This window comes from Nematolebias whitei, chromosome 15 (assembly GCF_014905685.2).
Source record: "Nematolebias whitei isolate Nwh7 chromosome 15, NemWhi1, whole genome shotgun sequence".
In the NCBI taxonomy this organism is placed as follows: Eukaryota; Metazoa; Chordata; class Actinopteri; order Cyprinodontiformes; family Rivulidae; genus Nematolebias; species Nematolebias whitei.
Genome location: NC_056512.1, coordinates 27,603,839 through 27,616,928, shown reverse-complemented (window position 1 = coordinate 27,616,928; position 13,090 = coordinate 27,603,839). Strand labels below are relative to the sequence as shown.

Here is a 13,090-nt window from a genome sequence, read left to right as displayed (position 1 = left end):
AAAAAAACACAACGTGTTAGATAAGAACATGACAGTGTGAACAGAAAATACCCTGAAGATTAAATTTATCATAATGTGCATTTTACTCAGAAAGTTCCAACTGGACAGTGAGGAACGTTTCCAGAAACCTTAACTAATGATGCATCAAATACCTGGAGAGAACAAATGCAAAACAGCTGTGATGGCGTCTTCTGTCCACCAGGTGGCAGGATTTCCCTTCTCTCATTTGTAACCAAAGACAGAAAGAGCTGCTGTTATCAAACCTCCTGAAGGAGTTTTCTTCTTCTTCTTCTTCTTTCTGCTGCTCCCTTTTTCAGGAGTCACCACAACAAACTAACTCACACGAAGACTTGGCAATTGTTTTTACGCCGGATGTTCTTCCCGACACAACCACAGCCCTCTGTGTGGAGCAGAGAGCTGTCATCTAGTGTGCCCAGGGGAGCAGAGAGTAGGGTATATGAGGGTGGAGGCAGCTGTGGGTGCTTCACCTATCCCACACACATTTTGATGTCGGTCCAGGGGGTCGAACCGGCGACCTTCCGATCGCAGGCCCACCTTCTTTAACCTCTGCGCCGCCACAGGTGTCAGACTAAAAAAGGCCAATTAAATGTGTTCAGGCTGCATTAATGTTGAACTCCATATTTGTAATGTATAGAGTTAAACATTTAGTATATTAAACATTTTCTATATTTAAGAACATTTAAACCTTTTACTGATAATCATCTCAGAAATGTAGGCTTTAAATGTGTACTAGTTTAAAAAGTTCAAGATCGTCAAACATGTAGAGCAAAACTATCCGTTATGAAGAGACTGAACAGAAACAAGGTCGTTATCATGTCAGCAGCATCTGCTGGTCACCTCTTATTTATTGCCTTACTGAATAAGTGATTCAAAACAAAACTATAAAATCTTAACGTAGAAAAATATACATTTTAGAATAACATCTAAATAAATGCTCGATTATTTGCATGACATACACAAGATGTAAATCATTTACATGATGACCTTGCATGAGCATGTAAATTCAGCTTTCATTTTCCCCATCGTTATAGCTGAAAGCACATTAAACTCTGACATCATCATAAACATTTTAATATAAACTAGAAAACAATCACTTTATGTGACAAATATTTTATGCTTCAATTCCATTGGACTGACATGTAATTAATAGTTCAACTAGCAGCGCAGCAAAGTGTGTGTTACAGAAGCACGTCAGGATCATTTTTCACTGTTTGCTCCTTGCTATCATTCAGCTATCACTGTTAAACGTTCATTTCTAAGCATTAATCTAAAGCTGTCTGTGCAGCGTCATGCAAGACTTTTCTGCTGACTGTTGTATTGATATTCTTACAACACTTGGTGGAGCACTAACCGAGTTCAAAAAAGCGTTCAATACAAAAACTGGACTTTATTTGTAACAGAAGACGTTTCGCTTCTCATCCGAGGAGCTTTCTCAGTTCAAAGAGCAGTGAGTGAGAGATTCAGGTTACAAGGCTGAGTGAGAGAAGACACACACACATATTATGTAGATTGGCAATTCACACCTAAACACCTTAACAGTAGTGGTTCCTTAAGGTCTTCGTTACTCAAAATCACAGATGAGGCCCCTCTGTTCCCATCAGGTGTGAAAACTGGTTGTGAATCTGTTTTAAAGTTGCATTATATGTTTTTGAAAGTGGAAATCTGAGGCCTCCTCCTCTGATGAGACGGCTTTTCTCTTTTTACATAAATTGCTTCCTTCACCCCCACTCTCAAACTATCTGTGTTCCCAGCCAGTTTTCACACCTGATGGGAACAGAGGGGCCTCGTCTGTGAATTTGAGTAACAAAGACTTTAAGGAACCACTACTGTTAAGGTGTTTAGGTGTGAATTGTCAATCTACATATGTGTGTGTGTGTGTCTTCTCTCACTCAGCCTTATAACCTGAATCTCTCATTCACTGCTGTTTGAATCGAGAAAGCTCCTCGGCTGAGAAGCGAAACGTCTTCTGTTACAAATAAAGTCCAGTTGTTTTTGTATTGAACGCTTTTTTGAATTCATCATGTCCTGGATGACTGAGAATCTTCACCATCATAGCACCAACCAAGAAAATCAAGAGTGCTTTGCACAGTCAGAGGTGTCTGCTGCAGGTTAGTAAAAAAAAACAACAAACAAAGAAAGGCCTCACATGTCATAGATGAAATTAAATTTTATCTATGATGAATTTAAAAATGCATAATGCTTCAGTTCAAGTCACCGATTTTACTGCAACAAGATAAATATGCTGCATGGGCTTGGGTCTAGTCTGTATTTCGTTTAGATTTGCAGTTTTATAGTTTAAACATATTCCACACCAAATGATGCAAACTTAACTAACGAGCGTTCATATATAAGAATGTAGTAAAGTTTTGATCTCTTTATTTTTCTTTCTTAAAAACCAAAAACCCCAGCTGTTACACCAATCAGCCAGAACATTAGGACATTAACAGATAAAGCAGCGCTGCTCATCTTGTTACTGTTCAATGTGCTGCTGGGAACATTTTAGCTCCCAACAACTACTGGTATGTCCTACAGCAGCCATCAAATGCTGGATATCAGCGGACTAACAAAAAAAAAAACTGCTTGGAAAGGCTTCAACACAACTCAGAAGTTTGAGATGCTCACCAGGTCTAAGACAAATCTCAGTCCCAGTACCCAACACTACATGATACATTCAAATGTTCTTTTTAACCCATCAGGTCCGACCTCTGACTGGAACTCAATTCACGACGTCCGGCGTTCTTTTGTCTTTATTTCAGTTCTAACCCTCACAGGGTCTCAGCACTGATGTCTGATCAGAACAGCTGTGTTCCCATGTGGACCGCTGGTTCTGACACGAGTCCCTGAGGAGGCAGCTATTTAACAGAATTAACTTCTACTTCTAGTATTGCAAGATTTCTCTGCAGTTACTGAACATTCTGTTTCAGTGGATAACGGGAGTTTCCCCTGTCCAAATAAAATAACTTTTCTTTTTTAATTCAGCATCATTTACAGTACATGTGAAGTTCAAGGGTCCATTTTAGGCCGTCCTGCTCTCACTTTATATCCTGCCTTTCGAATCCATCTTTAATAGATACGTTTTTTTGTTTTCAGCGCTATGCAGATGACACACAAATCTATTTGTCTTTAAATCCAGAGATTCATTAGCTTCCTGCCAGTTGCAGGATTATTTTTTTTACTATTGGTTTACATAGCTCTACACAGAGGGCCACCTGCATCATGAAGGACCCCACTCACCCAGCACAAACACTTTTTGCTACCACTCCCCTCAGGAAGGAGGTTAAGGAGTATTAAGTGTAGAAAAACTAGACTGAGGAACAGCTTCTACCCTGAGGCTGTTAGACTCATGACTGTCAAACGAGGATAATCACTGTGAAAAATCACATTGCTGCTGATCCGTTTCATGTTGCTGCTGATCTGTTTCAATGTTGCTGATCCGTTTCATGTTGCTGAGTTCATTCGTATTCATCTGCTCACAGACTCATGTTTGTGCTGCTGTTGGGCGTATTGTGTTTATGCTACTATTATTACTGTTTTTCTTTTGCATGTTATTGTTGGATGTAACTGGGACCCTGTGTATATAATTTCGTTCCATCACATAAACTCTGACAGGCCCCAGTTTATTTAAAGTAATGTTTGCATCAATGTACTAAAGCAATAGACAACAAAGTCCATGCTCAATAATCCAGGTATACAATCCAACATTTTTCAGTCAGTCAATAACATCTAGATTTAATAATCAGATAATGTCAGACTAACCAAACAGCAGAGGTGACCATACCTTTGAATTGGCTGCTCTCATTCATGCCGCAGATTTAAATCAGAGACAGTTTCAAAACTCTTGTAAAAATCTTTTCGTCTCAATTCTAGTAGAGTTTGTCACCTGGAGGTGATCCCATTGTGTTGACTTGAGCTTTATCCATTTTTGTTTTTATCTACCTGGATGATTGAGCTTACAAACCTTTATAAAGGTTTTTTTTTTTTTTTTAAATTATTCATAATCTTTTTTCCAATTTAATGTTTTGTTTTGCCGTTTTAGAGAAATAAGTTGTCATAAATGTGTTGTTCTTATTGAAAAATGAGTTACTGCATGGTGAAATAAAAAAAAAAAGTCAGTCATCTATTTTACGCCCTCATGATGCTTTTTTTTCCGTCTTCTTTAAAGCATGCATGCTGTTTATTTAGCATAAAACCTCAAACTTGAACATCTGGTCACAGAAGACAGCTTCTAGGTACAAACACTGACCTGTGCGTCAAGATGAGCAAGAACAGGATGACATTTTTAATCCACAGGCGGGAAAGTCCATCCGTTCATTTTCTTTACCTTGTCCCTCCCGGGTCATGGAGAGCTGGTGATAAAACACAAAAACATCCTGGGAGCATCATTTCCAGTCACTTCATTTAAAACTGACAAAGACACCAAACAATATTAATCAGATGGAAAATATATATATACTCTCATGAAAAAGCGAAATTGTTACAAATCTTTTATTAGGATAGTCATTATTTAACGTCTTTTTTTTTTTTACTTTCTCTGATTTGCATGTCTTTATTTTACATTTGTCAATGTGCAATTATCTTTGAAAATGTTGGGTCACAGTTACAGGGCTTTTACAAAGTTATTGGCACTTTGAACACAGAAAAAATATATAAAAATAATAAAAAGGAGGAAGATGAGCAGTACAGGAAGTCCACTGGTGCTACAGGGTTACAGAGGGCAAAGAGCAGGGGCAAAACCACAGCACAGGTCATGAAGAAGAAGCAGCAGCAGCAGCGCCGTTTCAGGGTAAATATACACGTCATGCTGCGAGTGCACAACCGACAATCTGACCTCTATGTGTGTCGATATATAATATACAGTATTTATCTATACATGTATATAACCATATTTATATATGTACTGTTTAATGACATAACTCCTCATGCTGGACCACACTTTAGTCATTCAAGTGTGTGGATCTACGTGTGTTGTGACATGTAAACACCTATGTTGAAAAGTGCACAAAGTACAATTTGCTTTGAGCTGGAAAAAAAACAAACAAAAGGTTCTCAGTTTTAAAATGAGCACAAAGCAACACACGGCACCACCCCTCCCCACACACACACACACACACACGTCTTTTGAAGATGAAGCACTGTTTCAGCAGGTTGTGAGTGGGGGGGATTTTGAGAATTGACTCAACTGATGACATGTACCGCAACCATGCAAGTTTCCACTTGTTCAACTGGTGGCAACGTGGAGTCTACATCAAGGTTTATTATAATCTAACATGGTGAGGCGCAAAATAATACTCTTGCATGGTAATTAGTGTAGTGGAAAATAAATTGTGTATATGGGCTGGGCTGATGCGTGTTGGGTCCAACGTGGCCTACTGAGACTCCACGATGACTCAGGGGTGATAAATCATCCTTATATGAAGCAGGAAAGTCAGTCAGTGGGTCATTGTGTTGCAGGAAAACACTATTAATTCATATATTTAGAAAGAAACTATTAAGTGATGCATCAACAAAAAAGGTTAAATCGTGTCATCTGGACCAGTTTCTTTAAGTGAAGGAACGTTTCGTCCCCCATCCAGAGGACTTCCTCAGTCTACCACCTGCCAACCAGATCTGTCCCACAAGTAGCCTTCACTGCTGTTTAAAGCAAACCTCCTGTTGGAATCTCACATGTAGGCTTTCAATACGTGCAAAACCACGATGGAGCTTTAGGGCCAGCCATGCTAAGAAAAAAAAAAAGCCATAAAATTATGAGAATAAAGTTGAATAAAGTCTTAATATTACAAGAATAGTCATGCAAGACTTTTTTTTATTTTTGCAGCACTCATTTTTTCTTCCACGAGTCGGATCCACGACACGACCGGTCAATCAATCCAGTAGGCGTGTCAGCAAATGACCAGTCCGAAGCTAAATGCTCCGTACCTGCAGAGAGCTGCTGCAGCCCATCAGAGCGAACCACCTTACTGTAAGCAGGTTCAAAGTCCCGATACTGATAATCTGATGCTGATGTGCTGACAGAGGAAGTATTATTATTATTTGTAAAACCAATACCAAAGTGTAACTTAACAAGATGCTCAACATGCTTCATTTTACCACAGCTAAAATGAGGTAAACCTGCTTTATCGTGTCCGAGTTCGGATAATATTACGACTCATTTAGCTTCGGATTGGTCATTTGCTGACACGCCTACTGGAATGATTGACAGGTCGCGTCGTGGATCTGACTCGTGGAAGAAAAAAACAAAAAAACAAAACAAAAACAAAAACATGAGCTGCAAAAAATAAAGTCATAATTCTCGTAATATTTTATTCTCGTCATTTTATGGCTTTTAAGTTTTTCTCCTTAGCGTTGCCCTAAAGGTACAAAACACACCAATCCAAAACAATCATCATGTACAACAATCAAACGTTTTAGGACAGATGACCAACTTGCTATTCACAGAAACAGCCTGAGGACACCAAGGCCAAAGTGGTTCAGTAAAAAGGTGTTCAACAGGTCTTGAAGCACAGCAGTGAAGGCTACCTACGGGACAGATCTGGTTGGCAGGCCATAGACTGACAAAGTCCTCTGGATGGGGGTCGAAACATTTCTCACTTAAAGAAACTAGTCCAGATGACACGATTTAACCTTTGTCATCATCATCCTGGACGATTGAGCGTACAGACCTTATACGTGAAGCACATAAAAAAAAAGATGTGCACCCAATTCTGGCTGCTTTGCTCTTTGAAATAATTGCCCGAACTTGTGGAAGCGGAACATGACACCAGCTTGATACGTGAAGGAAAAGAAACTTTTAACAGTCTTCAAAGATACTGGAGAGGTGGAACGGGGGAGGGGTGCCCAACATGGCATCTACAGTCAAATGCAAAACTGAGGTTTTGTTAGTTATAATCCTTATTGAACACTCAAAAGGTACTGCATTTCTGTTTTGTTCGCGCATCTCACAGTTAAACCACCACGTCATCCTTAAGTTTAAACGATAAAAAAAAAAAAAAGAAGAGGCCGAGCTAAAATGAATCTATGACGCTCCAAAGCCGGTTTAGGGCAAACATGCACTGAAACGGTGAACTCTCTTCTACTCGTCTTTAAAAAAAAAAAAAAAAAAAGCGTAGAACCTTTTTCGTATAAACGTTTTGTTTCCCCAGACGAGAAGCGCTCGCTTGTCCGAGAGAGCGTTTCAGGATGGGAACACGTTCCAAGTCCAGACCCTGACTAACTTCCACTCTTCGTCGTCCTGCAACAGGAACAGCGAGTCCTCCGTACTGACCAACGATCAACAGGTAAACATGCACTAAAATTAAAAAAAGCTTCAGTCAGACTTTCACATTAAAAACAGACTCATCCAGCTCCAGAAAGGAAGAACACTTGGGATTTAACACAACAGACTCCTTGGTTTATATACCACCTCTGAACACGAAACACAAGCAAGTACGGGGAGTAAAAAAGAAAAGGACAAATTCCACCTGCAAGTGGGGTGGGAGGGTTGATTGCTACACGTTTCTCAAAAGGTGCGTGAACCACTGGTTCTTCTCATTAAGGTGCAGAAACCACCACTCAATCTCTCGTGGAAGGTGCAAAGGTCAACTCAAACATCAAAGAAAAAAAATTAAAAAAATGATGAAGAGGTGCAACAGACAAACTCATTACACAATGAAAGACATCTGCACAACGCAGAGATTAGGTTATCTAGCAAAGAACTATGTGGCGTGCACACAGCTAGTACCGTTAAATTCAGTTTACTTTAGGTGATTATCTCAAGACATCACTGCACTCTGGAAGTGGAACGGTACACATCAGGTCACGGTTCAGTGTGTTTATAGGTTTTTTGGGGACCCCCATTTCGATACTCAAAAATTTAATTATTGCCAAATTTTATTTTACCCCCATAATTATTTTTAACTAATAATATGCACAGAAACAGTTAGTTTTCATTTCATTCCATCTCAAATTGTTAAGTGTAGGGGTGCACCGGCCGATTTATCCGCCCCGATTTTCCTTCGTTTTGGGAAGTGGGCCGATACTTGCACGAGAAACCCATTTTACAGATTTTTGTAATTTTAACAACGACTGTCTAAACTTCATTTATATTTCAGAGCACTACCTCATGGCCAGTTAAAACAAGTTTGTATTGTTTCTAGGATATTGTATGTTTTTCAATAAAATAAGATTGGAAAATGGAAGGTGCATTGTGACCTTATAACATCCGAGTGTTGCTTAGAAAATAAAATCGGAATCGGCAGGTCAGACTTTTTAGAAATTGGTGATCGGCCAGAAAACCGCAAATCGGCGCACCCCTAGTTAAGTGTTCTTCAGACCATAGGTTAAAAAAAAAATTTGATAATTTCCAAAACTCTTTTTTAAGAGAAATAGTCTAAAAAGCAGTTTATTTGATTTAGGCGATAAATTGGCCGGCCGATATGCCTGTTTATCGGTGTATTTATCGATTTATCGGCTAATTTGGCCCCTATTTCCTTAATTTTGGGTGATCGGACAAACATGAGAAACCGATTTTACAGATTTTTGTAATTTTAACAATTGTCTAAACTTCATTTATATTTTAGAGCACTACCTCATGGCCAATTAAAACAAGTTTGTATCGTTTCTAGGATATCGTATGCTTTTCAATAAAATAAAATTGGAAAATGGAAGGTGCATTGTGACCTTATGACACCCGACAGTGTCGCTTAGAAAACAAAATTAGTATCGGCAGGTCAGACTTTTTAGTGATCGGCCAGAAAACTGCAATCGGTGCACCCTTCATTTGATTTGGCTGAAATGTGATACGATATAAAAGTTAATATAAATGAACATGCTTCTCTGCTCAGTGAATGAGAACGTGTTGCTCTTGCTGGAGTGGTGCTCGTTAAAAGCCTAGTGTTTATTAGACACCAGCATGTGTTTCAAAGCTCATTAATAATGACCCTTTTGGCTTTCCATATCTCGACCTCTCACTTTTTACTGCTAGGTGGATAATTAGGACTGCAAAAGTTTTCCACGCTGTCGATTCGAAACAAGCGGGCGAGGTTTGAAACTTTTGTGAACCAGCAGTTCTTGCTTAGCTTTGGTGTAGAGTGCTTTAGATAGCACGCTGCTATAGTTGAAAAACTTTATTTAAATAAAAAAAAAAAATTTTAAAAAAACACGATCCCCCCTCTTTTACACAAGAATGTTGGTCGCCTATGACGGACACATTCTTCGTCTGACTGCACACACCGAACCATGACATCTGTATTAACAGTTCTGTACAAATACATGTACGGTTACACCCCGACTGCCCCCCCCCCCCCCATTACCTTCCTCTTCCTGGTTTCAATGAAAAGGCACATTCTATTATCCAACCATTATTACTGACTTTTAAACATTTTCTGTACAAAAACAAAGCTAGCAGAGCTGTCAGATCATTCTAACCTTTACATTTCTACAAGTAGTCTTCAGAATAGTGAGCCAATGTTTTATCAAAGGAGGCGAACGTTGCAGGTACACGACCTAACAAGAAAAAGTTATAACGGACACAGTCGAGCCAGGTAAAACAGACCTATTGTTCCTTTCAGGCTGTTGAACAGAAGATGAAATGTGTCAAAAAAAAAATTTAGCAGTTCAACTGCTCATTCCATCACTGTTGTCGTGACACAAAGACGAAAACAAACCACAGAGGTTCCTACGATAAGACTTCTTCGTTATACTCCTGCAAAAATAGCACTTTTCCTTATTCGACAAGAACTCTTTCAACAAAAGCTTAATATTGAGATTTTAAAACAATCTCTCGCACTCTCGGCGCTCACACCGTTCTACACGCGAGCACTTGTATAAATATAGTTTGTCTTCTAAAAATAAGACCATCTTTAGTTGCCTGTCCCACCCCCGGTCTTCTTTACAATCATCTCTGTAAAAAGCTTTCTCCGCCCTGACACTTTTCCCTTCACAGACAGGAATGTGGACAAAAAAACAAACAAACAAATACAGAAAGAGGAAAATCTTTCTGGAAGATGCGGCACAGTGAAACACTCTTTTGAGATTCTCTGGTCTCGACAAAGGTGAGGTGGGCTGAAGAGTACTCGCAGGGTGATGAGCGGGAGATGTACGGGGCGGAAGAACAAGTAGTGTTAATTGGTTTAAATGTGGATTTTTAGTTCCTTTCCCGAGGTTGGAACACAAGTTGTCAGGCTTGCATAGAGAAAAATGCCAGTGACACTTACATTCATTATACTCGTCACCTCTGCCTCCAGCCTGTTCAACCAGACATCCCCTCCTCCTCAGGCAGCACTGGTAGCTCCTCCAACCACCTGCACCTCAGGAAATGTATTTCATACGCAACAGTGGATGCACTTACATTATAAAGACAAGTGGAAGCAGACGCCAGAGCCTCCTACACCATCTCCGTCCTCCATTACCTTCGTTTTACAGTCAATAAAGCAGGAACTGTAAGTTTTCTGGTCCTGGTTATATCAGGGTGACAGCTGTTGCCACTTGCAGTGTTGAACGTCAAGTCAAGATATGAGAGATCAGTGTGGGCCCAAAAGTGAGGAGGCAAGCACAACTGGGGGAATACAGGTAGGCGTGTCGCCAGACTTCCACCTTCCCCGAGCCGCATGTTCAAAATAATGGCCCTCCATCCGCGCCGACACCTTGCAGAGATTCACCAGAAGAGCCGCCGGACTCCATACCGATCGCAGCCGTGTTTTCCAGCGAGCCAGGATCGAAGCCCGGATCTACCCCCAGTGTGTCGTCCTCCGTCTTGACACCGTCGGGAAGGAAGGCAGAGTAGGCGTCGCTCTCGGCCATCAGCAGCTTCAGCTTGGGTATCCAGCTCTTCCGCACCACGCGGCGGGCGTTGGTGCACATGTCCGCTGCGATGGCGTTCATCTCGCTCTCTTTGAAGCTGGTGGCAAAATTCTGGCAATAAACTGACACAAAGGGGACAACGCACATTTAAGAACTCAGTTTATAAGAAAAATGTCAAACACGGCTAGCACTATTTACAAAGAGGGGCTGTCATTAAACTACAATTGATTTTTTTTTACGAGGAAGAGTTTTACTTTCAGATTTGTTACAGCTGTTTCTTCCTTCTAATGTAAATAAATATAAGAAACAGCCGATGGAAATGCTGGGATTTTCCTGTCCAAAGTGCCTCAAGCAGCAGCAGATAATCCTTTATGCTCCTGCAAAAAGCAATAGAATTTTCCGTAAACATGTAATGTGAAGCTGAAGGAGGTGTAAGGATTATAAAACGGCATTTGCACAAATTACGGTGAAATTTTAGAGCTCCGTCATTTTAAAACAGCAGAAAATCTACTTTGGTCTTGACCCTGCTCAGTCTAGCTGCTAGCTGGTCAATCTGGTCTAAAATAAACTCTCCAGATTACAATAGAAATTTTAATTGTTCATTAAATCTTCATAGAACCCAATTTCACAAGATCGAAAATACTTTCTTTTAATAATTTCACACTACCAAGCTGTAGGTTTCTGGTTTATGATCTTAAACAGTACATTGAAAAATGTCTTTCTCTGTTTTACTGTATGAAACAGATGCTAACGTTCCAGCCTGCGCCGGGAGGGGCGGGGGTGGCAAACGCTTCTTGATTACACTCGACTTCTCTCGATGTGTGGGAATTATTTTCTCTGATGCGGTTTTGGCACATTTCCAACATGCAAGGTGCAAGTAGGTGGGACAGTTTGCATAAAAGATCCCCTCCACACACAACCAGAGAGGTGTGACGTGGTTTGATGGATGTGATCATTTCTTAACTAAAAGGGGTTTTTCCACATTCGAGTTGTGCCACCTTTGCGTTAAGTGATCGTTTCAGTTACCTGATCAGAAATTCTCAAAATAAATAAATTAAATCAATACATTTCTGCCTGCTGTTTTGTTCCCCCCCAAGACATTTGGCGTTATCAGACATCGCTGGATGTGTTGAGCTAGTTACACTCACAGCTGCAGCCCCTACACTGAAAACAGGAGTTACTGATGTGACTGCAGCTCTGACTGCTCATAAATGTTGAAATGGGGTTTCCAAAATTACTGCAATGCACAAATGTATGGCTAATTTCACTAGCATAGTTTTAGTAGCCTCGCTGACATTAAAATGCAAGCAACATTCACTTATTCATTAATAAAATACAGTATAACAGAAAGATGGAGCGTACATCTAACGAGACAACAAGGCTTTTTTTTTTTGTAAACAGGTGCTTATCAGAACAGGAGACCAAAAGGTAACATCTACTTTGTCTAAACCATTGCAGCTCAAGTCCTTTGCATAAGGTGATTTCTAACATGGAAGCTTAAACTTAGCACTGTACCCAACATATTCGTTGTAATAATGGAAACTATGGAGCAGTAAGTGACTCAACGATAATATTACACAAGTTCATGCTACTATGACAATGACATGCTCTGTCTGCACAGCCATAGTATTGTGGCAAACCAGTGGTGCTTTTATCTGTAAAAGGTGCTGACACAAGACCTGTCACGATAAACAACAAATCAATTAATCGCATGATAAATGAAAATTATCAACCCCATTTTCATTTAGCGGCTTTATCGTTTCTTCGTGTCTCTCTCTTTCTACTGAAGACACTGGATGACAAAAGGCTCAACTCCGGTGCTCTTCACTGACCCCTCCCTTTCTCTTTAAAAGCAATTTTAACTGTCTAAAATCGCATTTTTTGGATCGTTAAAAGCAGCTAAGCTGAGAAGCTAAGCTACAAGCTAAGCTAACAAGCCGACCTCGGGAAAAACCTCCGTCTTGTCGAAGCTCCAGAATTCACGGTTGAAACCCGTGCCTTTGTGTAAAAAGTTTTTCTCTGCAGAAAGAAACTGAGAACTTGTTTACTGATGTTTTTAATTAAGAGTTTTGTGAAAAATGCTATGCTAAACAGCTCAAACCACACAGAGCGTCCATCGTTTTGAGAGCCGAAGACAGACAGCCCATGTCATGTCAAGGGGTCTCCCTCCCATTTTTCTTAAAGAGACATGTTGCTTGCTCCCTCACTATCCATCCTTCGGTTCAAACAGTCTTTTACTGTCATCCAGTGGTCAAAAAAGGTACTACATGCAAAACAAATTAAACATTTCTTC

At 40.1% G+C, this 13,090-nt stretch overlaps 1 protein-coding gene across 1 annotated transcript in view; it reads right to left on the bottom strand.

Moving 5' to 3' along the window:
• Positions 1–10,526: 10,526 nt before the first annotated feature.
• The window catches only part of LOC119422217 (nucleus accumbens-associated protein 1), a 14,288-nt gene continuing 11,724 nt past the window's right edge, over positions 10,527–13,090 (bottom strand). The window contains exon 8 of the mRNA XM_037689578.1: positions 10,527–10,919. Coding sequence (XP_037545506.1) covers positions 10,609–10,919 — 311 coding nt within the window. The 3' untranslated portion in view covers positions 10,527–10,608. The remainder of the gene's footprint in view (positions 10,920–13,090) is intronic.